This window comes from Musa acuminata, chromosome BXJ2-2 (genome assembly GCF_036884655.1).
Source record: "Musa acuminata AAA Group cultivar baxijiao chromosome BXJ2-2, Cavendish_Baxijiao_AAA, whole genome shotgun sequence".
In the NCBI taxonomy this organism is placed as follows: domain Eukaryota; kingdom Viridiplantae; phylum Streptophyta; class Magnoliopsida; order Zingiberales; family Musaceae; genus Musa; species Musa acuminata.
In genome coordinates, this window is record NC_088339.1 from 23,852,403 (window position 1) to 23,878,991 (window position 26,589).

At 41.7% G+C, this 26,589-nt stretch overlaps 5 protein-coding genes across 12 annotated transcripts; 4 read left to right on the plus strand and 1 right to left on the minus strand.

Annotated features, from left to right (window-relative positions):
* Positions 1–754: 754 nt before the first annotated feature.
* Positions 755–2,227, plus strand: LOC135604810 (phospholipase A1 EG1, chloroplastic/mitochondrial-like). Its single transcript, XM_065094461.1, has one exon. The coding sequence runs from the start codon at positions 755–757 to the stop codon at positions 2,225–2,227; it is 1,473 nt and encodes a 490-aa protein (XP_064950533.1).
* A 5,822-nt stretch (positions 2,228–8,049) lies between these two features.
* On the plus strand, positions 8,050–10,237 carry LOC135605462 (probable inactive receptor kinase At1g27190). The gene has a single exon (XM_065095580.1). The coding sequence runs from the start codon at positions 8,186–8,188 to the stop codon at positions 10,019–10,021; it is 1,836 nt and encodes a 611-aa protein (XP_064951652.1). The 5' UTR covers positions 8,050–8,185; the 3' UTR covers positions 10,022–10,237.
* Positions 10,238–11,789: 1,552 nt separating this feature from the next.
* On the plus strand, positions 11,790–16,066 carry LOC135581989 (uncharacterized). Of its 6 annotated transcripts, none has more exons than XM_065095584.1 (8): positions 11,790–12,488; positions 13,168–13,229; positions 13,360–13,656; positions 14,241–14,298; positions 14,884–15,008; positions 15,243–15,305; positions 15,574–15,698; positions 15,808–16,066. In XM_065095584.1, exons 1-8 carry the CDS (start codon positions 12,413–12,415, stop codon positions 15,953–15,955), a joined length of 954 nt encoding a protein of 317 aa, XP_064951656.1. In that variant the 5' UTR covers positions 11,790–12,412; the 3' UTR covers positions 15,956–16,066. The 6 variants fall into 6 exon arrangements, with proteins under 6 accessions (XP_064951656.1, XP_064951657.1, XP_064951654.1 ...); XM_065095585.1 differs by having other exon boundaries at positions 11,791–12,488; positions 12,602–13,229; XM_065095582.1 differs by having other exon boundaries at positions 11,791–12,488; positions 13,144–13,229.
* A 269-nt stretch (positions 16,067–16,335) lies between these two features.
* Positions 16,336–20,231, plus strand: LOC103973061 (very-long-chain 3-oxoacyl-CoA reductase 1). The gene is made up of 3 exons (XM_009387532.3): positions 16,336–16,983; positions 17,689–17,758; positions 19,767–20,231. Exons 1-3 carry the CDS (start codon positions 16,337–16,339, stop codon positions 20,022–20,024), a joined length of 975 nt encoding a protein of 324 aa, XP_009385807.2. The 5' UTR covers position 16,336; the 3' UTR covers positions 20,025–20,231.
* Positions 20,232–20,362: 131 nt separating this feature from the next.
* On the minus strand, positions 20,363–26,570 carry LOC135605463 (protein RETICULATA-RELATED 1, chloroplastic-like). 3 transcript variants are annotated; one of them, XR_010484447.1, is made up of 9 exons: positions 26,085–26,570; positions 24,698–24,862; positions 24,340–24,432; positions 24,151–24,266; positions 23,160–23,258; positions 22,781–23,086; positions 22,519–22,686; positions 20,607–21,062; positions 20,363–20,450 (listed from the first exon to the last, which is right to left on the minus strand). XR_010484447.1 is itself a non-coding variant. In XM_065095581.1 (8 exons), exons 1-8 carry the CDS (start codon positions 26,514–26,516, stop codon positions 20,786–20,788), a joined length of 1,656 nt encoding a protein of 551 aa, XP_064951653.1. In that variant the 5' UTR covers positions 26,517–26,570; the 3' UTR covers positions 20,363–20,785. The 3 variants fall into 3 exon arrangements, 1 of the variants encoding a protein (XP_064951653.1); XR_010484446.1 differs by having other exon boundaries at positions 20,363–20,459; XM_065095581.1 differs by having other exon boundaries at positions 20,363–21,062.
* Between the last annotated feature and the right edge of the window lie 19 nt (positions 26,571–26,589).

Sequence of the window (26,589 nt, forward strand, 5' to 3'; positions counted from 1 at the left end):
TGTGCTTTGAGATGCGTGTAGTCTATTGTTATTCTCTATCGGGCTACAACTCGAGGACGGTGGCCGCCGTCACCAAAACACATGACGTGTGATCAGATTCACGCATCAGTAGCGGCGCCAAAAGTCGCACGAGAGACACGCGGCAAATGAGAGGTGAGTACAAAATACGACGTGGAATCCGTCAACCAAAGAACCGCATTTACACGGGCATCAAGTCAACCCCTCCACGTCACTCGCTCAACCATCGCTCTTTGTCCTATGTGGCATCCCTTCACGGTCAAAGCTAAGAAACCCTTGCTCGCAAGCGACTCTCTCGGGGTATGTTTCATGTGTTCAAGTTGTAGGGGGGCATATAAATGTCTGCTCGAAGACGGCCAAAGGTATTAAAGCTGCTTTACAGTTCTGCTTGGAGTATTTTTTTAGCTGCATGCATCACATACTTTACCGCGGCTTGCAGTGTTGGGAGTCCAGCGAACAGCCTCCCAGCGCACTCGACCGACCAGTTAAATTAACCGGGCTCGGTGCCATCCCTGTGTTATGTTCCTCGGTCAAAGCCCTCGCAAAACATGCACCACGTAGAACTCACCCCGGCTTGTCCAACAAAGATCCATCTCTAGAAGCAAAGTTTGGTCTGCTCGCATCTTTACTCATCTATCTCTTTCTCTGCAAAGCTTGCTTTTTTAAGAGAGGCCAATGGGAACATCCCTTACATACTATAATTGTGCTTGTCAGTGACCATGGAGGTGATTGTGCCATGTCCACTAAGAACGTCGAACGCAAGTATAAATACCTCCCCCTTCATCTTCTGCATCGACATGGTTCTGCTGGCATCTTCTTCTTCTTCTTCTTCTGCTTCTTCGTTGATTCATCTATAGCGGTATATGAGCATATATGCTGCGCTGTGTTCGACATGGCATCTTCGGTGCAGGTGTCGAAACAGAGCATCGCCTTGCATGAATTCCGCTGCCGCCCTTCTCGGGCACCGGCCTTGTATGGGGTTGCGTTTCGACGTGCAACGTCGCCGGTGGGCGTGCAGAAGGTCGCAACTAGGCGCGCCGTGGTTGCGGAGTGCAGGCCCTCGCTCGGCCGCATGTGGAGGGAGATCCAAGGATCGGATAACTGGGATGGCCTGGTCGAGCCCCTCAACCCCCTCCTCCGCGACGAGATCGTGAGGTACGGGGAGTTCGTCGTCGCGTGCTACAAGGCCTTCGACCTGGATCCCAGATCGAAGCGGTACTTGAACTGCAAGTACGGGAAGAAGAGCCTGCTCCCGGAGGTCGGCATGGGGTCGACGGGCTACGAGATCACCAAGTACATCTACGCCACTCCCGACATCAGCTTCCCCACCCAGAACGGCAGTACTTGTCGCAGCCGGTGGATCGGCTACACAGCGGTTTCGTCGGACGACGAGGTCAGGAGGCTCGGGCGGAGGGACATCCTCGTCGCCCTGCGGGGCACCGTCACCCACGCCGAGTGGATCGCAAACTTCATGAGCGCGCTCACGCCGGCGCGTCTGGACCCCATCGACCCCCGCCCCGGCGTGAAGGTCGAGTCCGGCTTCCTCAGCCTCTACACCTCATACGACAGCAGCAGCAGGTTCAGCAGCGGGAGCTGCAGAGAGCAGATGCTGGCGGAGGTATCACGCATCATCAACACGTACAAAGACGACTACCTAAGCATCACATTGGCCGGACATAGCATGGGGAGCTCCCTAGCCGTGCTGTTCGGCTACGACCTCGCGGAGCTCGGCCTGAACCAGGCGACACCGATCGCGGTGTACTCGTTTGGAGGTCCGAGGGTCGGCAATCTGGGATTCGAGGAGAGGTGCGAGGAGCTCGGCGTGAAGGTGTTGAGGGTGGTGAACGTGAACGACCCCATCACGAAGATGCCCGGCGTTTTGCTCAATGAGCGCATGCGTGCAGTAGCGGAGAAATACGAGCTCCCATGTTATGCTCATGTTGGAGTCGAGGTAGCACTGGACTTCTTCAAGATGAACAACCCTGTACATGTTCACGACATGGAAGCCTATCTTGGAGCACTGAAGTGCCCTAAGGAGGCGACCGATCAGGGTAACAGTGGCACCAATCTCGTGAGCAAAGCCAGAAGATTTTGGAGGGGACAAAACTTTGATGCATGGCAATGGCAGGAAGCCGCAACGCATCTAGGGAACTTGGTGAAGTCCCTAAGAGCCGGAGGCCAAATAGAGCCACGAGTTCATAGGAGGTGATGATGAGACGAGGCATGAAAAGTTATAACATGCAGTATATAATGCATCGAAACCCTTTATCTAATCAACGTACAAAACTAGGTGTCTATTTGTAGTGTGACTGTCCCAACTTTTTGCATTACAACTAATTCATATGAATATTATTTTTGTGTGAGGTACGTTGGTCTATTATGACATGATAATATTTCTATGGTACTTTAGACGTTTTATGTTAATATTTTGGCTCGAGTGTTGACATGAGAGGTAGATGTAAAGAATATTCATGCTTGGAGGAATGAATACATCACATTTACAGTGATAAGGATAATTGCATCGCTAGCTCAATTATGTCCATGAATAAATATATCAAGTGCATAGCTGAACTTAGTTTATATTTTGACACTATTTTCTCAAATCTCATGACATGAACACAAATGTACATAAACAAGCATGATTTCAGGACTTCCTCTCGCTCGCGATTAAGTCTCTCCAATTAGTGTTGCTCAAAGTGTCATTGCCACCAAGCCTAAAAGTCCCCAAAGTGTTTGTTCTAGAATGGGATTGCTTTGTTTGTCCACAAACACTACTCCTCCATCATCACTAAATAGTGATGTTTAACATCCCCGTGACTAACTCCAATGATATAATATAGCTTTGTACTCTTTCCATCCGTATACAACCTTTAATAAAGAGCTACAGACGTTGCTTTGTCAACTTTTCCCTGTTGACGAATACCTTCTTTTCTCTAAACCTCATGCAAGCTAATGGCATTGCCTATTTCTTTACGTGCATGTGGAACTCTATTAGACACCACACCATTAATTATCACGTACACTTTGTCCTGAACTCGGTAGGGTTGGCCTACTTGCTTGTGAATCAACCAAGCTAGCTACTTTCTAGGGTTTGACAATAGCTGCAATGCTACTAAAAGGTGGCCCTTATCAACCAATTATTCATTAATAATTAAGTAGATGTTGGGGGGTTGTTCCTTGCAACTACATTTCTTGGTAGCTACCTAAGGATTGTGGGGGCCATTAATCTAGGGTTTGTTCCACTAATGACCCTATCTTTGTCCAATCTGTGTTCCATCAATGGATTTGAAGTTGCTCTCAAATTATGAGCTTGTTTGTTTGTCTTTTTGCATGCAATAGTACATATGAAAGCATTTAATTGTTTGGTATAAATGCAACTAGAATTAGATATGGATATTCTTTCATGTACATATATCCATATGTATGTATGTATGTATGTATATTAGTTATAGATTTAATCTACCAGAGGGTTGGATACCATTAATCGAAATCGTAAGATATTGAGATTAATAAAAATTGGAATAATTACTGAGTAGAGGAAAATAGATTCATGAATTGGATTCATAATGAGTTAAAATGCTTGGATTATTGTATGTTTAAATAGTAATTGGGACTGATATATATATATATATATATGTATATATATATATATATGTATATATATATATATATATGTATATATATATATATATATATATATATATATATATATATATATGTGTGTATATATGTTTTATCCAACGGCTGGGTGCAGTCCCGGCCGTTGTTGTTTCGAGAGCCTTTTCCAATCCGGCCCAAATGTCTCAAAACGGGACCCACTTCATCTCTCTCTCTCTCTCTCTCTTTCTGTGAGAAAACCGTATCGCCTCTCTATATATTCCATCAAACCCGCCTGCTGCTTTCTCTTTTCCTTCTCATCCTCATCGTCCTTCGCCGATCCAGGTTTGTTGATGGGTTCTTGGACGTTTTCCGATCCGAGCGGCGGCGAAGAGAGTAATCCAAGCTTCTATCCGTCTTCTGTGAAGCATTCTGTGTTCACTTCCTCAAGACGCGGTTTGTTTCTTTCCCTGTTTCTTCTTTTGCGATGAGTTCTCGAACTTTTTCTTGGGCGTTGGAGGTTCCTCTTGTCTCGTCGCTGGGCGTGAACCGGATGTTCTTGATTCTTGATGGTTTCTTGAGCGTTTTCTTCGCCAAGGAGGTCCCTCCTGGCTCTTCGCTCGGGGTGAATCGTGGGACGTGATTCGGTTTCTTGATGTGTTCCCTCTTGCCTCTTCGACGACGCGATATGTTTGTTGCTTATTTTCTTCTTGAAGCTCCAACGATCGATTTCTTGATGAGTTATTGGCTCTCCGCTGGACGTGAATCGGATCCGATCCGCATGTCGCAGGGACTGATCCGATTCTCCATCCTTTTGTGCAAAGTACACCCATCTTCTCTTTCGCCAAGGTAAGGTGCGGTTTCTTTTGCTGGCCCTCTTTCCTGCTTGCGTAGACGTTGTTCTCGATTCTGTTCTTGGATTGCTGGGAAGTAACCGGCGGAACGCATTTGGCTTTATGTGGAAGGCCTCGAGTGAAACCCACGTATGTTGGCAGATTGGGATTGGAGAAGATGCAATCACGCAAGCACATCCAAGAATCTTAGATAAACACAGACGCTGACAATCTCAGCAGTTTCTCTCGAAAATGTTGACCTGTGGTAAGAGGTTCTTTTCCTTTTCAAGTTTGGCTATACTTGCTGATAACATCTTGCCTTATCACTGTCGAGAATTAGTAACGCAGTTCTTTAATATATTATCGTTGTGCTTAGTTTACATTTCAGCTGAAGTCTTCACATTTTAGCTTGAGGTGTCAACTAATTTAGTTGGTAAAGATTTTGATAGTATAATGCAAATTCCTGAGTTCAATTCCTATTTTTATCACTTTTGTAGTTGGAGAGAAACATTTTTTCTGTTTTTCATGAAAAATATATTGTATTACAAAGTCAAAAAGACTCCTCAGATATCCATCTCCTCTGCTCTCAGATGAGATCCTAACACCATAACTCAAAAGTTAGAACAGTCATTGATTCTCTCAAAATCCATCAACCAGTGCTTAGCACAGTTATTCATTGTATGTTTTTATCTAAATCGAATCGTAATTATTATGATCGCCATATTCTTCATCCATGATGAAGACTTTTTTAGATTCAAGACAATAGTCATAGAAAACCATACTTCTCAATTTAGACAAATATAGAAATAATAAAAACCCTAGTAAATGCCACTAGTATGATCTGATTACATTTTTTGTGCAAGTGTGTGTGTGTGTGTGTGTGGAAAGAGTAGACTAATCAGTATTATGTGAACATAGTTTTATGGATTATCTATTTCAAACTGCTATATTCAAGGCCAAAAAATTATCAAATTAAGCACATAGATTTTCGCAATTATGCCTCTGATGACTACACTAGAATTATGATTATGAGTATGAATATATCTGACTAATAACAGGAATCAGTTGATACTGTTATCATGGTTGATGAACAGCCTTTAAACATAGTGAAGCTTATCCTCAAAATATTAGATTTCATGGACAGTATCTTAGCCTCCAATGCTACTGCATGCTGACATGATTACACAGCTAGTATAGTTCATGACAAGGAAGAGATGAAAGAGACACTAGTTTACAGTGAAATGGATTTCTGACAGATATTTTATGCTTCATTTGGGAATCTTATCCGTATATATATGCACAACATAGTTATTTAAATATGGGTGTGAAATGGACGTGAATTTAGAAGCCAAGGACTTAAATAGGAGCATGATACAACGTGAGTTACTAATTCCAATGGAATATGAATTCTTCTAGCAGGGATCAAAGAGACAACACCAATTTAAGATCTTAGATTGTTTTTAGGTGGATATGGAGAGATCATTTTTTTTTTTTTTACTATTTCTTAGATTCCGGGATCAATTTTGATTTAGTCTGCCCACCACGCACATTTTTTCCACCAGGAAATTTTATGAAATCAGCTTTTGTCGTAAACTACATTCCCCTGAATCATATTTTACGAGGGTTATGATTCAATCTGATTCCTTTGCTTGTGGTTGTTGGAGAAAACAACAAATAGTGAGTTCTATTTCCTTGCATAGCTTGTTCTGTAGATTTGACATAGCTTCTCTTTTTCTCTCCAGTTGCTCCTATCTTGTGAGAATTTTATATAAATTTTAGTTGGCTCATTTGATTTAAGTATTCGTCCTAAAAATGAATATAATTACTTTCGGTATATTGATTTGATTTTTTATGTCTCTTCTGTTTCCTTTTTTTTTTTTGCTTTTACATACAAGTCCTTTTTGGAATGCTTAATACCTTTATCACAGAATATATATAAGGCTAGTTTGACGACAAATATTGTGTTGGTAATTCCTTAAAGGTTAAAAGATATGCTAAATTTTTTTATACTTATTTTATATGAATTTTTCATCAACTATTAATAATATAAAATTAAAGTATAAAGAAGTAAAGGGAGAAAAAATTGTTATGACAATTTGGAAGGAGATGCATAGATCTAGTAGAAGGAGATAATTGAATTCAGATTAGTAGTTTAGGAACTGATAGTGGGAGACTGAAAAATATTTTACTAAAACAACAAAAAAGAACATTTGGTTGCTCTTGATTAAAATGGGGATTTCGTTTTCCAATGTTTGATCCATGTTAGGATTCTTAAAACTTGATATAACTCAAAGTTAGTACGGGCTACAATTGCTGAGAATGAGGGAATAAAAACAAAAAATAACCACTGAATCACATAAATATTTCTAGACCAGTTTTTTAATGTTTGAGATTGCATACTCTCTCTTGTGTGGTCATGCCTTTCTCTTAATGTTTGATCCTAAATTCATTAAACTGCGACATCCATGCGGGAAGCAACCGTATTCGTTTACTTCTCCAGCCAAGAAAGCATCCTAGTGAGAAACGACAATCGTGTCGGTCTCATTCATTCGGGTCAAGTCTTCCTTGCAGAATTTATCAACCAACCGTGTGCTTCTTCCACGAAAACGTTGAGACCCTACTGCTTGGAATGCTTGCACCACATTTCTAACAGCGTAGTCAACGATTTTAAGTTTATTCCCGGCCACGTTGTTGACTTTTCAGACCAACCCTTTTAGGACGTAATGACTTGAGATATATGAGAAGAATTCAAAGCAATTAAGTCCGCGATCAAACTAGTACAATTAATCCCCATCTTTTGGGTGCCAGTGTAGCCGGAACCATATTGAATCGGGCATGCTGGTCATTTTTTCTAATCCGATCAATACCCCGGTAAGAAATTCATTTTTTTTTTCTATAACTTTATCCATCTAAAAGAACAATTTTTCATCTGAATCAGACGGGTAAATATACTCAAGCCAATGTCATCCTGCATTGACTAGGGGATGAACAACGAATAAGAGTGCTAATGAATAATAAATTTTATTATTTCTAATTCACGACGCGATTAATTATTCAAGTGTCTGGATCCACAGCGAGTTTTCTTCCATCTCTATATCTATAGTGGACAACTCAATCCAGCACAAGTTCGTCAACATTGAGTTTATATTACCGAAAAGCTGTTATTAAACTTCTACTTTAAAGAGCATTTGCTTTTGTTTTTGTTTTGTATTATTCGTTGTCTCTATTGTGGTATGTTGTGAGGCGTAGATTACAGAAATGGTGCTGTTTTGACCCACGTTGGTCTTGTGGATGACACTGTTGATAACATAACGTCAGTGACGCGGACGCAACTTGACCGGGACAGCCGATCATCCTGAACCCACTCAGCCATCGTATACATATATGTACATGCATCGATATTTCCACGTATACTTGTGTCAAGATGACACTGCATAGAAACACGGAAACTTCTGCCATAATTACTTTAGACGGATATATATATATATATATATATATATATATATATGTATATATTTGCAGAGTTGTTCAGTGCACAAATCTCGGAGCACATCCGAGCCACCATCCTCACTCTAAGACCCGAGTCACCCTTTCCCCATCTCTCGCCTCTCAATTCTTCTTTTTCCCCACTTCAGTTGGAGTCAAAGTCCTGCGGCTACTTCCGTCTCTTCCCCACCATCGTCCCCCAATTTTTTTTTTTCTCCTCCCCCCAAATCCTCCTCCTCTCCTTCGGCACCATGCTCAAGATGAAGTTCACCTTGATTTGTTTGCTGATTCTATTGGCTATGATGGCGCACAGCGGCATAAGGGGCGGCGCGGCGGAGGACGATGTGCGGTGCCTCACCGGCGTTAAGACGTCCCTCGACCGCGGCCACACCCTGAGTTGGAACTTCTCCAACGCGACCGTGGGCTTCGTGTGCAGCTTCGTGGGCGTCTCCTGCTGGAACCTGCAGGAGAACCGCGTGCTGGCGCTCAACCTCAAGTCCATGTCTCTCGCCGGCTCCGTCCCCTCCGACCTCCAGTACTGCAGCGCCGCCAACGTCCTCGACCTCTCCTCGAACACCATCTCCGGCCCCATCCCCAACGAGCTCTGTTCCTGGCTCCCCTATCTCGTCACCCTCGACCTCTCCAACAACCAGTTCACCGGCGGCATCCCTCCCACCCTCTCCAACTGCAGGTTCCTCAACACCCTCGTGCTCGCCGGAAACCAGCTCCAGGGCGCCATTCCTGCCACCCTCGCCCAGCTCAACCGCCTCACCCACCTCGATCTCTCCAGCAACCAGCTAGACGGCCCCATCCCCCCACCGCTTGGGGACAAGTTCGACGCCAACTCCTTCGACGGCAACGACGGCCTTTGCGGCCAACCCGTCTCCTCCCACTGCGGCCGGTCGCACACCCGGACCAACCTCATCATCATCGTCGCCGCCGGCGTCTTCGGTGCCGCCGCCTCGCTCACCCTCGCCTACGTGGTGTGGCGGTGCTGGTCTCCGTCCGGAAAGCGGGCGGCCGCTGGACGCCAGGGGGAGGACGGGGGGTGGTGGGCCGAGCGGCTCCGGTCGGCGCACAACCGGCTCGTTCCGGTCTCGCTGTTCCAGAAGCCAATCGTGAAGGTCAAGCTGGCGGATCTGATGACGGCCACCGCAGATTTCCACCCCAACAACATCATCGTCGCCGGGAGCCAGCGGACAGGAACCTCATACAAGGCTGTTCTTCCGGACGGATCGGCGCTCACCGTGAAGCGCCTCCAATCCCGCCCGCTACCCGAGAAGCAGTTCCGTGCGGAGATGGGGCGGATCGGACCGCTCCGCCACCCCAACCTGGCTCCTCTCCTGGGCTTCTGTATCGTCGAGGACGAGCGACTTCTCGTTTACAAACACATGCCCAACGGCACGCTCTTCTCGGCTCTTGAGTCGGTGGATGATGCACTCGACTGGCCAGCGAGGGTCAGGATCGGGATCGGCGCTGCCCGAGGTCTCGCCTGGCTGCACCATGGTTTCCAGATCCCCTTCCTCCACCAGAACTTATGCTCAAAGGCCATCCTCCTGGATGAGGATAACGAGGCAAGGATCACCGAATTCGGGTTGACAAGGCTCGTGAGAACAGCAGCTGGAGACGGAGACAATTCAAGCCCGTTCTTGAATGGAGGTTTCGGGGAGTTTGGCTATACTGCCCCAGAGTATGATACTAATTCAGATCCGACAACCAAGGGGGATGTGTATGCATTTGGGATTGTCCTGTTGGAGCTTGTCACAGGGCAGAAGGCAACTGAGATAACCACTGATGTTGCAGGTGAAGTGTTTAAGGGAAGTTTGGTGGATTGGCTGAATCAGCTTTCTGCTGCTGGTAAAACTCATGAGGCTATTGATAGATCCCTTAGGGGAAAGGGCAATGATGATGAGATTATTCAGGTACTGAAGATTGCTTCTGGTTGTGTGGTTGCCCAACTGAAGGAGAGGCCTTCTATGTATAAGGTTTTCCAAGCTTTGAAAATCATTGGAGAACGATACAATATCTCGGAGCAGTTTGATGAATTCCCCTTGGTCTATGGAAAGGACGAGTTGGACTCTCAGTGATTGCTGATGATGTTAGGTTGTGGATATTGGTCCTTTAAAAAATGGTATGATTTTGAACTCTCATGTGAATCTTCATCTGTAAAATGGTACAGTGTCAGCTGGGTGGTAGGTCCCTGCTTTGCTATGATTTTGAAGGCCTATGTCAATTTGATCCATCTGTAATATTGTTGTTGTATGACCATGATCAAATGTTATCATTCTCTGTAGCTTTTTTAATCCTGTCAATTGCAATTTCTAATGGTGTACATCCCTTGCCGGGGAATCCAAATTACTTTTCGAATGACCAAGTTATGAACTGGATATTTCTTCTTAGCATAAATCATCTGGAACATGTTCAACATTGTTTAGATCTGCACTTTAAATTGGGATAATTGCTATCCTTTTTTGGGTTGGAATGTTGGACAGGTTGTGCCACTAGTTTACAGGTTTGCTGAAAAGTTGTCATTCCCTGTAACAATTGCTGTATGGCTGAGTCTCCTACCAAAGATTTTTTGATCGCTTCTTAATCCTACTTATGCTCAGGTTTATGAACTAGTGCCTTAAAGAGACATTTGTACTTTTCTATGTCATTTGTACTTCTTTCAAATGATTTCGAGATTTTGATTGTATTACCTACCGTGACTTCTTTATTTCTATGCCAAGATTGTTATGTTGCAATTACTTGGAATGTGATGCAGCCAAGATTGGTAGCTGTGATTGTCGATTTCTACCGTGACTGCTTTCTTTATTTCGATGTCAAGTCTGCTATCTTGCGATTATTTTGAATGTGATGCAGCTATGATTGATAGTTGCGATTGTTGGTTTCTACCGTGACTGCTTTCTTTATTTCCATGTCAAGTTTGCTATGTTGCAATTACTTGGAATGTGATGCAGCTACGATTGGTAGCTGCGAGTGTGGATTTCTACTACTGTGACTGCTTTCCTTATTTCCATGTCAAGTTTGCTATGTTGCAATTATTTTGAATGTGATGCAGATACGATTGATGGCTGCGATTGTGGATTTAATAAAATATGTTGCAATTATTTTGAATGTGATGCAGCTACGATTGATGGCTGCGATTGTGGATTTAATAAAATGTTCTCCGATACAGGTAAAGCTCTATCGATCCTAAGAACTTTATCCAAACATTGTCATGATGGCTGCGATTGTGGATTTAATAAAATGTTCTCCGATACAGGTAAAGCTCTAACGATCCTAAGAACTTTATCCAAACATTGTAAATCTTGTGTTTTCTGTTCGGTCATAATGTCTTGCTTGTTATCGCATTCTTACGGAAATAATTAGGTTTTCTTACATGGCTGTTGCTATATGGTGATCAAGTGGTTGAATACAGTAAGTTCTGTCAGGGGCACCAGAAACAGAAAGAGATAACCTGTGTGCTCAGAAGATGTGACCATATGGTTCCTTCAGTGAAGAGGAAATCATTTTGTGATCTAGCTGATATATATTATCATGCTCCTTTGGCTTTTCTTGTACTTTTTTCTTGTTCGGACTGCCTGAACTACTTCTGCACATATTCATATTAGGTGACTAGAATTATCCATAGTCTGTTGACGAGCTGAGCTATTCCATGAGACAGTTGATGCATACTCATATTAGGTAGCTTGTCATCCAAACATCCTGTCTGTGTTAGCCTGCGGGTAGTCTCTGTCAACTTCGCAACGATAACCTTATCCTTTCTTTTGTGCTTTCCGAGTTCTTCTTATACAAGACATATCTGTTTGCTTGCTTGTTATTCGAAGGCTTCACATGTGATACATCTGTGCTTAACATCGACTAAGTTCTTCATGTGTAATGTTTCTTGCTGATATTTCTGATTCCATTTATATATTTATAATCTTGTGATTCTTCAATGTGAATGAATGTGATTTCTGGTGGGTGAATTGTTAAGTTTCTTCTTCCTTTTTCTTTGGTACGTGAATTGTTCTTCCTCCAGCTTTCTCCAAATACAAACCTACGCATCGATCGCAAGGCAAGTTCATCAAATCGTACGAGTCTCTGAATCGTCCCCTTCTGCTGCAGATTGTTTCGTTCTACCAACAGCAGGTGGGATGTGAATCAATCGAGAAAGAAGGGGTATTCTGTTAAAATCGTGTGGGAAAAAGGGCCTTTAGCGAAAAATGAAAATAAGAATCTTGAAAATAAAGAGAGAATTTCTCGGATTATATAAAAGGAGGAGGAGTTTAGTGTAAAAGGTTGGAAAAAAATCCGTCTTTTTGTGGTCAGAAACAGTCCGAAGGTCACACCATCACCGGCAGTATATTCGTTTCCTCCTTCGATCGCCACTGCGACTCCGGTATCTGCCCCTGCGGGCGCGTCGAATCTTGAGTTCTTCTCGCGTGACTGTTAATTTGCTTCGACTGTGATAGGAAAAAGAAGACTGGCGGAGGATGGGCGCTGTTACCATGGTGATGCTATGTGAGACGGCTTGTGCGACTGGCCATCATCACTCTCTCCCCTCGCGTGGTTCGTTTTCTTTCTGAAGCTTGTAGTGTTTGATGTAGTGGATTTAGTTTCAGAACCAGCGTTCCGATTTCGCCTTGGCTTAAATACATGCTGCGTTTCGATTTTGTGTTTAGATGCATTCGCAGGAAACAGGAGAGGCAGTGGTAAATTGTAGCCTGCGAAACTGCAAGGCATTGACTGAGCTCCATAAAGAAGCTCTTAATGTGCCCTAGAGGCTACTTTAACTCGTGAATGAGCTCCATTAGATCATCACAGCATCAGATGTGTAGGAAAGATATACTTTGGGTTGCTTTATGATCTATCTTTTGACATTAGGTTGATGGAGTTTATATTTCCTAAATTTGGGTCTCCCAATGGAAGCAATGTGATTAATGCATTTAATTTTATGGGAGAGATCTGCTTTTTTTTTTTTTTTTTTTTTTTGCATTTTTCACATTGTCAAGGTCTCCACATAATGGTAAGGTTGCTCTTAAGCGACCTCTCTGCATATGGGAAAAGGCTGAACAAATTTCTTGCCATACAATTACAGTGGTGGGAACTGAGGCTCTCAAACTTTCTTTTTTGTATGTTTCACATTGTTTCTTTGGACAAATTTCTCGTTATCCAGCTTTACTGTAGTCCATTAGAGTTGGCACTTTGCTTCTCTTTATGGCAGAGAATAATTGGCCAGGTCTGCTAGGTAGGAAGTGTCGACGTAGTTGCTCTCTGGCAAGAAAACTTTTTCCTGCTAATCGACAGATTGTAAGTATCGCTCTGCATATTATTTGCTTTTATGTTCATTTGACTACCATTTGTATTATCTATTATGATAACTCGAAACAGATTCATGAATCAGGCAACTTGATCACCGTTCTCAATGGAAATTGTTTAGGGTTTTGGGTTGCAGTTTAAAGCCTTTGCATCATCAAGGAAATCTGAGAAGAAACTGACAAATGATAGGAAAATTTCCAAGACTACGCAAAGAAAAGAACTTCTTTCGAAAGACTTTATGGACATGTCAGATGAAGCTACTTCAGGCAATGATACTGATTTTAGTAATCGCATTGAATTGGCAAACAATAATTTAGGTGCCGATGGCTCAACTTCATATCCCACCAGAGGTCAAGTGCTTCAAGCCTGCATTATAACATCTGGCTTGTTGCTTGCTCTGGGTGCAACGATTCGACAGGTAGTTTCAGCTTGTTTTGCTATAAATTTCTGGTCCTTCTTCCATAAGTTGTTCACTTCTTTTGTTAGTTAAAGGACTAACATTTAATCCATCTCTTGTAATAGCAAAAACAAGACAACAATTAGTTTTCTTGTGATGGGACACCATCTTTCTTTCTGTGATTTTCTTTTTTCACTGGCACGTTCTATGTTAGCATAGAATGACGTATGCTCCAGTCTGACCATAACAAACCAAACACAACGAAAAAAGATATATGGCACAATCTTAGATCGGTGCTGTCATGGTGCAGTATTGAGCTGACCATTTTTAGTAGTCTTGGGGTGTCATTATAATGTCTTTGCAATCTTCTACTTGTTATATGTTGAGAGAGGATCCAGTTAATGTTTTAGTTGGTTTCCAGTGTTTTATCTTCAGGATGTAATGATATGGACAGCTACTCTTATAGTTCTACTTTTCCATAATTTTCAGATGTGTGCCATGCAATTTATTCTTAAAGAGTTCACTAGCATTATATCCAACATTTCAAGTTCTTTCACACATACACTATGATTCATAACTTTTTCTTTAACTACTACAACATTTAGGCAGCCCATGTTGCATCTGTGGAAGGATGGGCAGTACTTGACTCCTCTGAAGTATCATGTAAGTGCTTGAGGCTGATTGTTCCTTGCATATAGAAGCCTAATACATGTTGTCTTCCTTTTTTGCTTTATTTTGATCGACGATGTTACTCTAAAACCATTGAAATAATTAAAAAGATAGGTTCCCCAAAAGGCTTTGTGGTGATAAGCATACTGGGGTGAGATTTTTCTAGTGATATTAAAATCTAAGATCGAAGCTGCTGCTTCTATCTTTGACCAATACGTTATATTCATTTTAACCTTCATTCTATATTGAAAGATTACCTTTTTATCTGACAGAGTTGCTATCCTTGTTTGCTTCAGTTAGGACTTGGTAATTTTAGAATTGGGTTCTTCATGTTACAACAGTCGTTCTGATTTCTGGCAAAATATTATTCAGTGAAGTTGAATGTTTAACGACCTTAGAACCTAGCCCAAACAATTAGTTGCAAATTATGAGTGATGCGTCAAATATATCAGCCTCCTGAAGGGGAACATACTGTATTTAGATACTTCTGCCGCAGAGATTCCACTTCATGCATTTTTTCTGATTGTTTTAGAGATTTTACTTTGTTTTCTCCTTTACGGATGAGTGGCTTTGCTGCAGTTGGTTTTGAGATGTGGCATCTTGAATTGATATTGGGACTTGTTCTCTTGATATCATCTAGCCGGTACCTATTATTGAAGACATGGCCAGACTTTTCACAATCAAGTGAAGCTGCCAACCAACAGGTGTGCTTTGGTCTTTCTGAAAAAGATTCCTAATACTCATCTTGTTGTTACGCCTCCTTTTTTTTGTTGAGATGCCTGAAATTAAAAGGATATAGGAATTGCAAGACTAATTTTAGCATATCTTCATATTGTGACAGTTTATAAGAGGAAGAAAGAGATTGTCATCGTAGATGAAAAAATTCGTCATCTTCATTTATTTTAACTGAATCTTAAGCTTCCATCTTTGGTTTTCAGATACTCGGTTCGCTGGAGCCTTTGGATTACATTCTAGTGGCATTTTTACCTGGAATTAGTGAGGTAACACAGCTCCTACGAAAATTACCTTCTATGATGATGTGTATCAAGTTCTTCAGTGTCGTGTATCTGTTCTGTACTGGTCCTCGAGTGAATTCACTGATCGGCATGGCGATCATGGGTTCCATTTTTCTCAACTCTCATGTATCCCTGGACCAAACACATGCCATGAGTTACGCACCTCGGTGCAATTAGTCCATCAATCCATTAAACATGTTTTCGTGAGATTCTTGTTGTATCTATAAACCCCTAAACTGTAACTTAATCTCAGGAGTTGCTTTTCCGCGGGGCATTAATGCCGCTGTTTGGACTCAACTGGATAAGTGCTTTGGCAGTAGCAGCCATTTTTGGAGTTCTTCATCTAGGTAGCGGCCGAAGATATTCTTTCGCAATCTGGTATTTTTCTCTCTTAAATCTTGTTACTCCAATCTTACATCATATGAACTCCGCTATCATTTTTATCATCTCTTGCAAAGGCTAATCCATCTTGAGGGATTGTGTTCAGGGCAACATTTGTTGGCTTTGCTTATGGTGCGGCAACGCTCATCTCCTCCAGCATCATTGTTCCGATGGCCTCACATTCCTTGAACAATCTTGTGGGTGGCCTTCTATGGCGTCTCACATCTATCAACCCAAAGGAGCGAGACAAGTAACTCATCACTACTTATGCACGCTTTCTGTTCGATAGAATGTATACAGTGTGTAGTTTTTGAGATGCTTGTAAGCGTTGACCACATCATATATCGATTGCATCGTCTTCTAAATGTGGAGTTTTGATGGGGTGACCAATTAACGGATCCAAAATCCGATTGGCGAATTAAATAACTTGGATGTAAACGGGTTTGGATATATGTATGTATAGAAGATCCGATCCATCATAATTCCTACATTTTGATCCAACCGAAGCCGATCCCCCCGCTCGACGGTCAGTTAAACGCTTTCAATTCCATTGTCCGTCTCTGCAACCACCCGAACTCCCCTCTTTCCTCCCCGTTGGCTCTCTCAAGCGTGTGCGAGAAGAAGAAGAAGAAGAGATGGCGGCCTCATGCTCCTTCCACCACCACCTCCAAACCCTCCCCACATGGCTCCTCCTCGCTGCTGCCGTCGGCGTCCTCGCCCTCCTCAGGCTCTCCTTCGCCGCCCTCAGTTGGGCCTTCGTCACCTTCCTCCGCCCCGGCAAGGATCTGCGCCGCTACGGCTCCTGGGCCGTCGTCACCGGCTCCACCGACGGCATCGGCAGGGCCTTCGCCCTCCAGCTCGCCCGCCGGGGCCTCAACCTCGTCCTCGTCGGCCGCAGCCCCGACAAGCTCCGTGACGTCGCCGACGCCGTCCGCGCCGCCCGGGACCCCCCCATCCGCGTTGAGACCGTGGTCGTCGACCTTGCTGGTGACCTCGCCGACGGGGTCGCCCGTCTCCGGACGGCCATCCAGGGGCTCGATGTCGGGATCTTGGTCAACAACGCCGGCGTCTCCTACCCCTACGCCAGGTTCTTCCACGAGGTGGATGAGGAGCTGATGGGGAACCTGATCAAGGTGAACGCGGAGGGGGTGACGAGGATGACCCAGGCCGTGCTGCCGGGGATGCTGGAGCGGAAGAGGGGCGCCATCGTGAACATCGGCTCGGGGGCGGCCATCGTCATTCCATCGGATCCGCTCTATGCCGTGTACGCCGCCACGAAAGCGTAAGATCCGTTTTCTTGTTTCTTGGATGGATTATTGCCCTCTTTGTGCTCGAGATTATGACTTATCTGATGCAGATCTGGTTAACTGAAGGATGTGGGCTGTTGTGTGTTCTAATGAAAATAGACATTACTGGTAAAACGAAGATAAATAAGAGATCTGAGCTAAAATGGAAGGAAGAAGGGATTTCTCTGATACCCTATTGGTCCCGTGTTGGTCTTGCAGATAGCTTTGATTAGTATGCCACCCCAAAAAAGCTACCTCTTTTGGGGCTTGTCTAACCTGAACTTTGGGCTCCGGTTTTTTGACAAATTCACAATGAAAACACAAACTATTTCCATATTGTTTTCCTAGGTTTCTAATCGCAAAGGTAAGTGCATGGACAGCCCCTTTCATGTGGGTTAAACTGCTTGTATCTTTGTTTCTTTTGCTTGATCTCATGTTAACCGGGAGCTCTAGCCCATCATCGATCACCTCATGATGCACGGTTACCATGGGAAAAATCTAAGCTGAGTTAGCTATTCATATATAGGTCTTTATATCAGGCTGGAGCAATTGACAGGATGATTTTTAGTAACCTGTTGCTTTTATTGGACTTATGTCAACAATTAATTTGTCTTACTGGGACACTTTGTAGATCCTATAGGGAGCAAGTCGTTTTCTTTTCTCTTGTTCAGCGTATATGACTCTGTTATATTTTCTCTCAGGTATATCGATCAATTCTCAAGATGCCTGTATGTTGAATATAAGGGCAAGGGGATAGATGTGCAGTGCCAGGTAATATTCTCTTCATATCTTTCATATATTCTTGACAAATACCTTTTTAAGTTTGTTTTAACTAATTTGATTGTCCATCTATCCTCCTTATTTGTAGATGATATGGTATGCCTCTGAATGTGTTCTATGCTGTGATTTAATTTTCCAAATCTCTTTGCTATCGTTTTTTTTTTGCTATCATTGCTTTTGCTGTATAAGCATTCTGTAGTTGCTCTTACTAGATTTCTTAAACATCCAAGAAAGGGAAGTAGGATTCAGGTGACTTCACTTAAAACTCTTGTGACTCAATTAAGGTTATGATATGGCTCGTTCCATTCTACTATGAAGTAACTCAAATGATATTTTTATAATATCAAGACATGTTATGTGACCAGAATGAACTTTGAAGCTTATGTCATTGCCATGAAAGTATGTTTTGCACATGGTGGGACTATGATCTAAATTTTCAGCTGGTCTGAGTTCTAATGGAGGATAAAACTTGGAATTGGTTTGGTTTTGGTTAGTTCTGATGGATAGATTGGTAGACAACCCATTTCAAGATTTGGTTGAAAATCAAAATGTCTCAATCTGTTCAGTAGACAATACTAATACTCTTCAGAGAAAATAAGAGATTACTTATTAAAAAGATTATTGGCATGAAATGGCTGCATAAACAGATCCGTCTCTGACTCAAAAGCTTCCCCAGTCATTTTCTTTCCTGAAGTTCTTTGTTCCTGCCTAAAATGAAGAAAATCAAAAGTTATACAGATCCAACTGAACTCTGCAGAGGGCCATTTATTTTCTCATGGATCTATTTTGGAGCAGATTGTAGTATATATTTCATCTAAAACAAGAGTTTTCATCCCAAGTTTTCATCTAAAACTAGAATTTGATGAACTACTAAAAGCTTTCCGTTGTTTTTATCCAACCCCCAAGTGCCATGTTTCTTATGCTCTACTTTGTTGCTTTCTCTCCTTTTCTGGTTTTGGTTTTAGATGGTAAAATCATAAAAGCTTCATGGAAATGTGGGTATGGCTGTTTGTATCTCTTGATGATCTTTTAGTAATAGGGAATCAGGTGGTGGATCATTAAACCAAATCAAAATGTAAAAGATAACTAGACAAGTGGTTGCCAATCTACAGCGTTTTATTGTTTTAGTTAACTGTCTTTTCAACTACTTTTGGCATTTCCTTGGTTCACTCTTTTTTAAAAAAAAATGAATCTGTCGGTGTACGTACATTAGAAACTCACAATTGTTGTTTGTTATTTGCATGATAACATTTGTTAGTTGGTGTCAGGTAGACAAACTTGATTTGTTTCTTAAGTTTCTGAATCTTGTGGATTAGTGTCTGCCCAATGACTTTCTTTTCTATTTTCTTTCAAGTTATGATAGTTTACCACAGATTTTTCACTCACGAAGCATAATACTTCAAATGACTTGCATTTCTGCTATATTATATGCATGTTAGTGTTTTTTTTTTGTTTTCAGTTGTGTTTCTACTTAAATATTTTTCACTGTGGATAGGTTAGGGAGGCCAGTTATTTTGCATTTCTAGCTACATATTTAGGATTATTCTGGAATGTTATCTGCACGAGATACATTGTGAATTAAGTACTTTGGAAGAAACACATTAGATAATTGTAGCATGGTGGTAAAAGTATGTTGTTGTTTTCTTTTTTCTAAAAAAATATTACATCAAATAGTATACATGACATGACGCTCACATATGGACTGATGCCTATTACTTATGCAACAATGCACTAAACCAATCTGGATATCTCAACAAAGATTAAAAGTAATGTTGTTTTATCAATGCTGTTAGGTTTCTCTTGTAAATGGAAATATTTATACATACATCGGAATGCCCCTCAACATCTTGTACAAATGGTTCCCTCTTTATAAACGTTGTGTAGTGGTGTTTTGTATCCTTTTGTTTCGCGTCAAAGAAGATCATTTCATTCAATTATGATGATAATTATGGCATGACTTGCTATCTCCTTGTGTGTGTGTGTGTGTGCCCGCGCACAGGTGCCTTTGTACGTGGCAACGAAGATGGCATCCATCAGGAAATCGTCCTTCTTTGTGCCATCAGCAGACACTTACGCCCGTGCGGCTTTGCGATGGATAGGCTATGAACCACGATGCACACCCTATTGGCCCCATTCCCTCATATGGTGTCTGCTGTCGGTGATACCAGAGTCCGCTATCGACCAATGGCGGCTGGGCTTCTGCATTAACGTTCGGAAGAGGGGGCAGCTCAAAGATGCCAAAAAGAAGGAAAACTAGTGATACCTTATGTGTGGTGTTGTTGTCTACCTCAGGAAGAAGGATACTATTTGATTTCATCTTTGGGATAACTATGTATGGTAAGGTACTTCGTAGATCCCGTATGCTTTATTCATGAAAAGACTTTGTTTCCCGCAGACCAAAGCTGTTGTCGTTGCAAAATGCTCTTAGATGGGAATGATATCAGTTCACCGATTCGTTTTCCCCTTTTCGTGAGAGAGATACAAAGGATTTCGAGGTGCTGTAGTCCCTCCCGTCTAATAACACAAAGGATTTGAACGCCTGACCAGATTGCTATTCAGATTGACTTGATAACGCACAAAATAACATGCCATGGATACAACAACAAAACATTGGGTTTTCGAACATATGTTTCTGTTGACCGACAGCACAGAGCTCATCCACACAAGTTCTTGCCAGTAATACCTGCATATACTAAATGAATAACATTCCTTAAAATAAAATAAAAAAAGGAAGGCAGCAGATAAAATTTCCTAGACTCGTAGTACTTGGAAATGAAAGGATAAAACAAAAACAAAATACTAATTCCTCTCTTTATCACAAAGAAATAGGGGCACTCACTATCTTATTGCTCATTGGATCTGTTAAGTCTGTCTAATCGCCAAAAGAATCATGGCCCGATCTTGTTTGGACGGCTTCTTCTATCTGACGATAATAAAAGCCATATGGATGGATGACCTGCTCACTTCATTTGCATTATAGAAGAGTAAACCGCATGCTGCGAGAAGATTGTTTGCCCACTATGGTGAACCAGCATTGACCTTTTTCCTAATGATTCTTTTGCGACGTGTCTTTGGGGGTGTGGCTTCTGGTTCACCGCTTCCTTGCTTGAGGCCGAGCAATCCGAGGCCAGAGATTATGGCATTCTTGGAGATGAACCATTTGGATGATGAGCTCTCCACCGCATCTGAGGGTCTGTTGTATGCTTTCAACAGATTCTCCGACTCGAGTAGAGGATTAGCTTCCACCCCAAGCCAAGCAAGCCTTGATGTCTCTCCAAGCTGGGTATTCAAAATTCTGCACACAGATGAAACAAACAGGCACGTGATATCTATCTGTAGTCATTGATCAGCCAGTTTGGCCAAACGCAAATAAAAATTGATGACCAAGTTCAATAAAAAAAAAAAAAAAGAAACAGCAGAGCTCAAAAAATGCATCACAACAAATTCGTAGTTCAGTCATATGTATATCTCCTTACATGTTCATGCAGGCACTTATTTGCCTGAGATAAATAGAATTATAAACTAGGTAAGAATATTGTAACTAATTATTATTCATTCATGAAATCTTAATGGACATTATGTTCGCCAACCTTTAAGGAACAACATGCAGTTGATACTCAATATTGGCATCAAGGTTTCGGACCAAGATAAAACAGGATTGATGGATCACATTCTCAAGTATATAGTCCAACCAAACATGCTTTAAAAGTAAATAAAAGAAAATATTATAGACAGAAAATATCACTATATATAAGCATGACCATTCTCAAGTCGATAACAAAGATGCCACATGCCATCATCCGATAAACAGTGGTCGGAGTAAATGAGTGGAAATTTTGTTTTTCTGGACATATTGTAAAAAAGAATTAAATCCAGACCCAGTTTCCAAACATGCTGACTTTGTCAGAAACCAAACCACATTGTTCATCTGCACCAGAAGAACCTGTGACTCAAGTCTGCCATGGACCTTCACCAAACAACTATAGCAAACTAATCTTGCATTTCCATTAAATACTAAATTAGAATAAATTGTAACCTGAACCACATACGCACCAGACAGGATCGACACAATCAAAGCTTTGATTGAGCTATGACACCACATTATCTAGATGGACTTTCCAATTTTCAATCTGTAATTGGAAGCTAAATAATGCATAGGTCAACATAAAACATATTACCAGGTGCAAGTAAAAAAATGCTTGTTCTTCTGTGCAAAATGTTGAATAATGTGGACATCAAGGGATTATGCAAACCAGCAAAATAGGGATTAGATGTCACCTCCTTTTTCTCTGTGCCAATACAGTTCAGAAACAGTACTAAATTTTCAACAAAAAGACCTTACAAGATCCGAGTCCTTTCTACTCAAAATATGCTCAGAATTGTGTGCCTGAAAGATGTATTTCCGAATGCAAGATTTGGCAATAATGGAAAGGGAGAACATCTTACCACTAACAGCAAGCAGTCTAATGGTCTATAGGCATCTTTTAGTAGTATTTCAAAATTCAGCGGAGAGAATGTTTCATTGGAGATCAGTTGAAAAGGATGTACAGAAGACAAATATAGAAAAAGACCAGCACACCAGCAGCCAGGTTGTTAAAATACCACCAACTAGTTGGTTGTGCAGATAACAATAGTAAAGATGGTATGATAAGGAAGTGCACAAGAGAAAATCAAGAAACTATTTGATAAGGGCTTTAAAAAGATAAAACCTAATAAAAGTTGCCAAGTCCATTAGTTAGATAAGGATGTACCTCAATGCTGTGCTGAAAAAGATTGCAACCCCAAGAACATCAAAGTGGTTGACCATAGCTCTATCAAGTCCATTTAAAAGCTGATACCGCATGTTTGCATAAAGTCCTAAAAAGGCACCATATCCAAGAGCATTGGTACTTACAGAAGGAATGGTCACTGACAACTTACTGCAAATTTAAGTTCGAGTAAATGTCAAGGTCAAGCTTTGACAAACATTTGTAGGGATGATAATACATAAGAAAATAAATATTATATACAAACCTCCCATCCCTCTTTGCTGCAAAAGCTTTTGACAAAGCACCTTGAATTGATCCTGTAGTTAATCCAAGCAGAGAAAATTCTGCAGCCTTGTAGAAGAACGAATAAACTCTTTTCTGCAAATCAAATTCCCTCATAGGATAGCTGTTCTCGAAGATATTGTTTGGAAGTTTCTGGATGGTGTTTTCTAAGTCAAAGCGGAATGTATTCCCATACGAACGACAAGGTGCAAGGCTCCAAACCATTATTCCATTACAAGTCATTACAGTAAGGACATTAACAAGTGCCAATTGCCATTCTTGCTTCATCCTATTAAATATATCAGGGAAATTAAAAAATATATATAAATGACAATGCCTTTCACGTGTGATTGAAATTGTACCTCTCTTTGCGATTCTTAAACTCCCACCAAAGGGAACAGGCACAAGTCACGGTCTCTTCTAGGAGTAGTTTATACAAGAAAGATGGATCTGCAATCATCCTGCATATCATAGTAGTAACTGATAAGTGACAATGGCTTAGGCTCCAACATATATAGGATGAAAACCGACTTTAGTAAGCCACCAGCATTTATCCCCATATAGTTGTATTTGGAGAACTTTTTATGCATTTTATAAAATATTCCTTTTAAAAGTTGTTCAGGTTCAAGTGAACAACGAATTAAGTTTGTCATGGGACACTTAATTTGTAACTATTCAGTTACCACAATGTCATAGTGGCCTAACAGGAAGGATTTGTAACTATTCAGATTTCTTAGAAAGCACTCCACGGAGACACTTGAGAAAGTAAGCCAAATTGACAATAACTTCTTATTGTCACTGAAAATTCAAACATCAGTGTAGCCTTTGCTGTAGTCTCTCTCCAGTAATCTCTCTTCTCTCACTACCTTGCTCTGCACCTCTACCCACCTCACCTTACTAGAGCATAATTGAAGAGAACAAGCATAATGTTTTTGAAACAGCAGCTCACTGACCATGGATGCCAGTAAAAAATCTAAACCTATTTCATGATATGCAACCCGTTCTTCATCATGTGATCCTACAATTCCAGTGGCAAGGTATAATCAAGCTGATCCATGGTCTAGAACCTTTTTTTTCCACACATGAACTGTAGAACATTAGAATGATGATCAACAGATTAGAATGCATTAATCACATCCATTGCAAACAACCACAAGAATGGTCACAAATTTACAACAAGTTGCAATGCCCCAACTAAATGTAGAAGATCATGTTTTGATGACGACAAATTCTAGTACATATTTTAACATGTCATTTGATATGAATTATAAGCACAAAAGAAAAACATACTACAGTCTTCTGTACAGCTTCAATATCTTTGTTGACCATGAAACAAGTTATAAAACGCATTACCTTCCAACGAAAGCCCTAGATAACCATTCTGGAAGTGTTCGAGATATGGCTCTAGAAACAGTTGGTCTTGCATTCATTGTCAAGAACCGGACCATTTGAGCAGAACTGACCAATCCCTGCAATGGTCATCCATTTAACATATCATGAAAACATTTTCAATCAACCAATTGGTGGGAATAAGAAATATACCATTTCATAAGCTTGTCGAAGACCAGCAGGCAAGTTTATCATGCTCTTGTACCACTCCTGAAGCACAGCATCTACAAATTTCCTGTCAAAAAGCTGAAGACAGTGTAGTAATGAAGTCCACATTAGCCTGAGAGATAATTATGCAGGTAAAAAAAGTGCATTTGCTCTTGAAAAAGGCCAAACGTGCACACAAGGCTCCTCCCAATGTTGAAAATAAAGATATGGAGACTAGATTCTATTTAATGGAAACAAGACTGCTACTGCAATATAGATAGAAGATAAGACTGTTTAGAAACTTTGGAAAGAGTAAGAGTGGAAAGTACATTTACACTTAACAAACATAAAAAATTTTACAAACCTCTTGAAGAACCATGCGTCTTCTAAATAATCCACCTTCATCTCCATCATCCTCTTCATCAAAATCATCAAAGTAATCATCATCATCACCATCATCATCTCCTCCATCACCCCCACCATGGAAATTTTTCTTTCCAATATCGCCACCTCCTCCACCAACTGCTAACTGCAGCACCCAAATAATGGAAAAGGATAAGCATGTGAAGAAAAGTAATAGAGGATTTAGATCCAACCATGTCCAAACAAGTCAATTTTACTATCATTCCACAAGACTATGAATCAGATTTAATGACACAATACAACTACGCTCTCCAACTGTAAATCAAGTTAATGTTGGTGAAAATTGCTAGAATAGAAAGACAATGGTCACAGAAAAATCTAAACATGTTATCAAAATGTATCGACCAATTAAATCAACAGGCATAAATATAGAACTTGACACAAGCCAATTATTCTAATGTAACACTTTCAACTAATATTTTCAGTTTCACAGAATGCTCTGGTGTCAAACAGTATATGGATACCAGCATCTAGCCGCATGCAGTCAGAACCAACCTGCTGCAGGTTAAGATGCTCTGAACAATCCTAGATAGTGTGCTAACTGCCACTGTTATGCTGGCAACAAGTGAGTAGCTTGAGACATTTAGAGAAATTTTCAATTGGAGAAACTCTGCATATGTAAACACATATAACTCAAAACTTAACAGAAGAAGAGAAGGTATTTTCCTAAAAGTTTGGATCCTATTAAATTTGTGAGATCCAAATTCTCCCTCCAATTCATATGGTTCCTTCCATTTACAATCCATCCATCCATCCATCCTTTATGACACACGTTGAGATATCACAGGTGATTAGAGGGTGGATCAAGCACGCATTAATAGTTGGGGCCTGTCATCAATAAATAATTGAGAAGCATGATGGGAGAGGTCTGTGATGGGCAGAATTGTACAGCTATAATGGTCGATGAGAAACGGAGAGAATCTTAAAGATCATTGCAAACATTCAGATGGTTAACGTTTGATATTACAACAGACTTAACCAAAATATCTTGTTTCCAACGTCCAATTCTAGAAATTAGTTGCACTTACCTAAACTAACAACAGTTATGGAAAGAAACAAACTTATAGAAGATCAATATGTCTCAACCCTCCCAAGTTGGTGCCAAGTTCATTGAGCAAAAGGAAAGGACTGGTTCAACTATGAGCAACACCTACGTGTTCCCTTAAGCATGAAAACAAGGATAAAGGATTTGCGTAGGGAGTAGGCAATCCTTCTTCAACGACAAGGAAAAAGAGGGCATGGAGAACCTAAAAGGCTAATGGAACAGAACCCTTATTTTCCGATTTCCAATAAAAAGAAGCACGAACCCTAAAACTTTATTCCCATACCTCCGGACTAGTCCTCCTCGTCTTCTGTGACAGATCAAGCTTCGACTTCTCCAGCGTCACCGCGCCGAAGGCCCCATACTTGCCCCCTTTCATTACCGGCATCGCGGCCCCGGAAGTGGCGGGGGACGATAAGTAGGAGAGCGGGCCGGACTCGGTCGACAACGCGAAGCATCGCTCGAGAGCGTCCCTGACGTCGGAATCCACGGGCGCCGGGGCTGCGGCAGCGGAGGCCGTGATTCCAGAGGCGGCGCGAGGGTTCCTCGGGCCAAGACCAACGGGAGATAGTACAAGTCGTGTGCGGAGATTAGGGTTTGGGTGCGGCGGGAAGGAGAGGGGTCTGGGTAGAGGGGCGAGGTGGTGGCGGTGGAGGGCCATGAGAGGCCGTGGTGGTGGGACGGTGGCGGTGGATTGAAGGGCGGCGTGCGAATGCATCGCTTCCTCAGCTCTCACCCCCTCTTCCTCCCTCCGTTTTATCTCCTTCGCTATCCTCCTCCATCAATTCTTA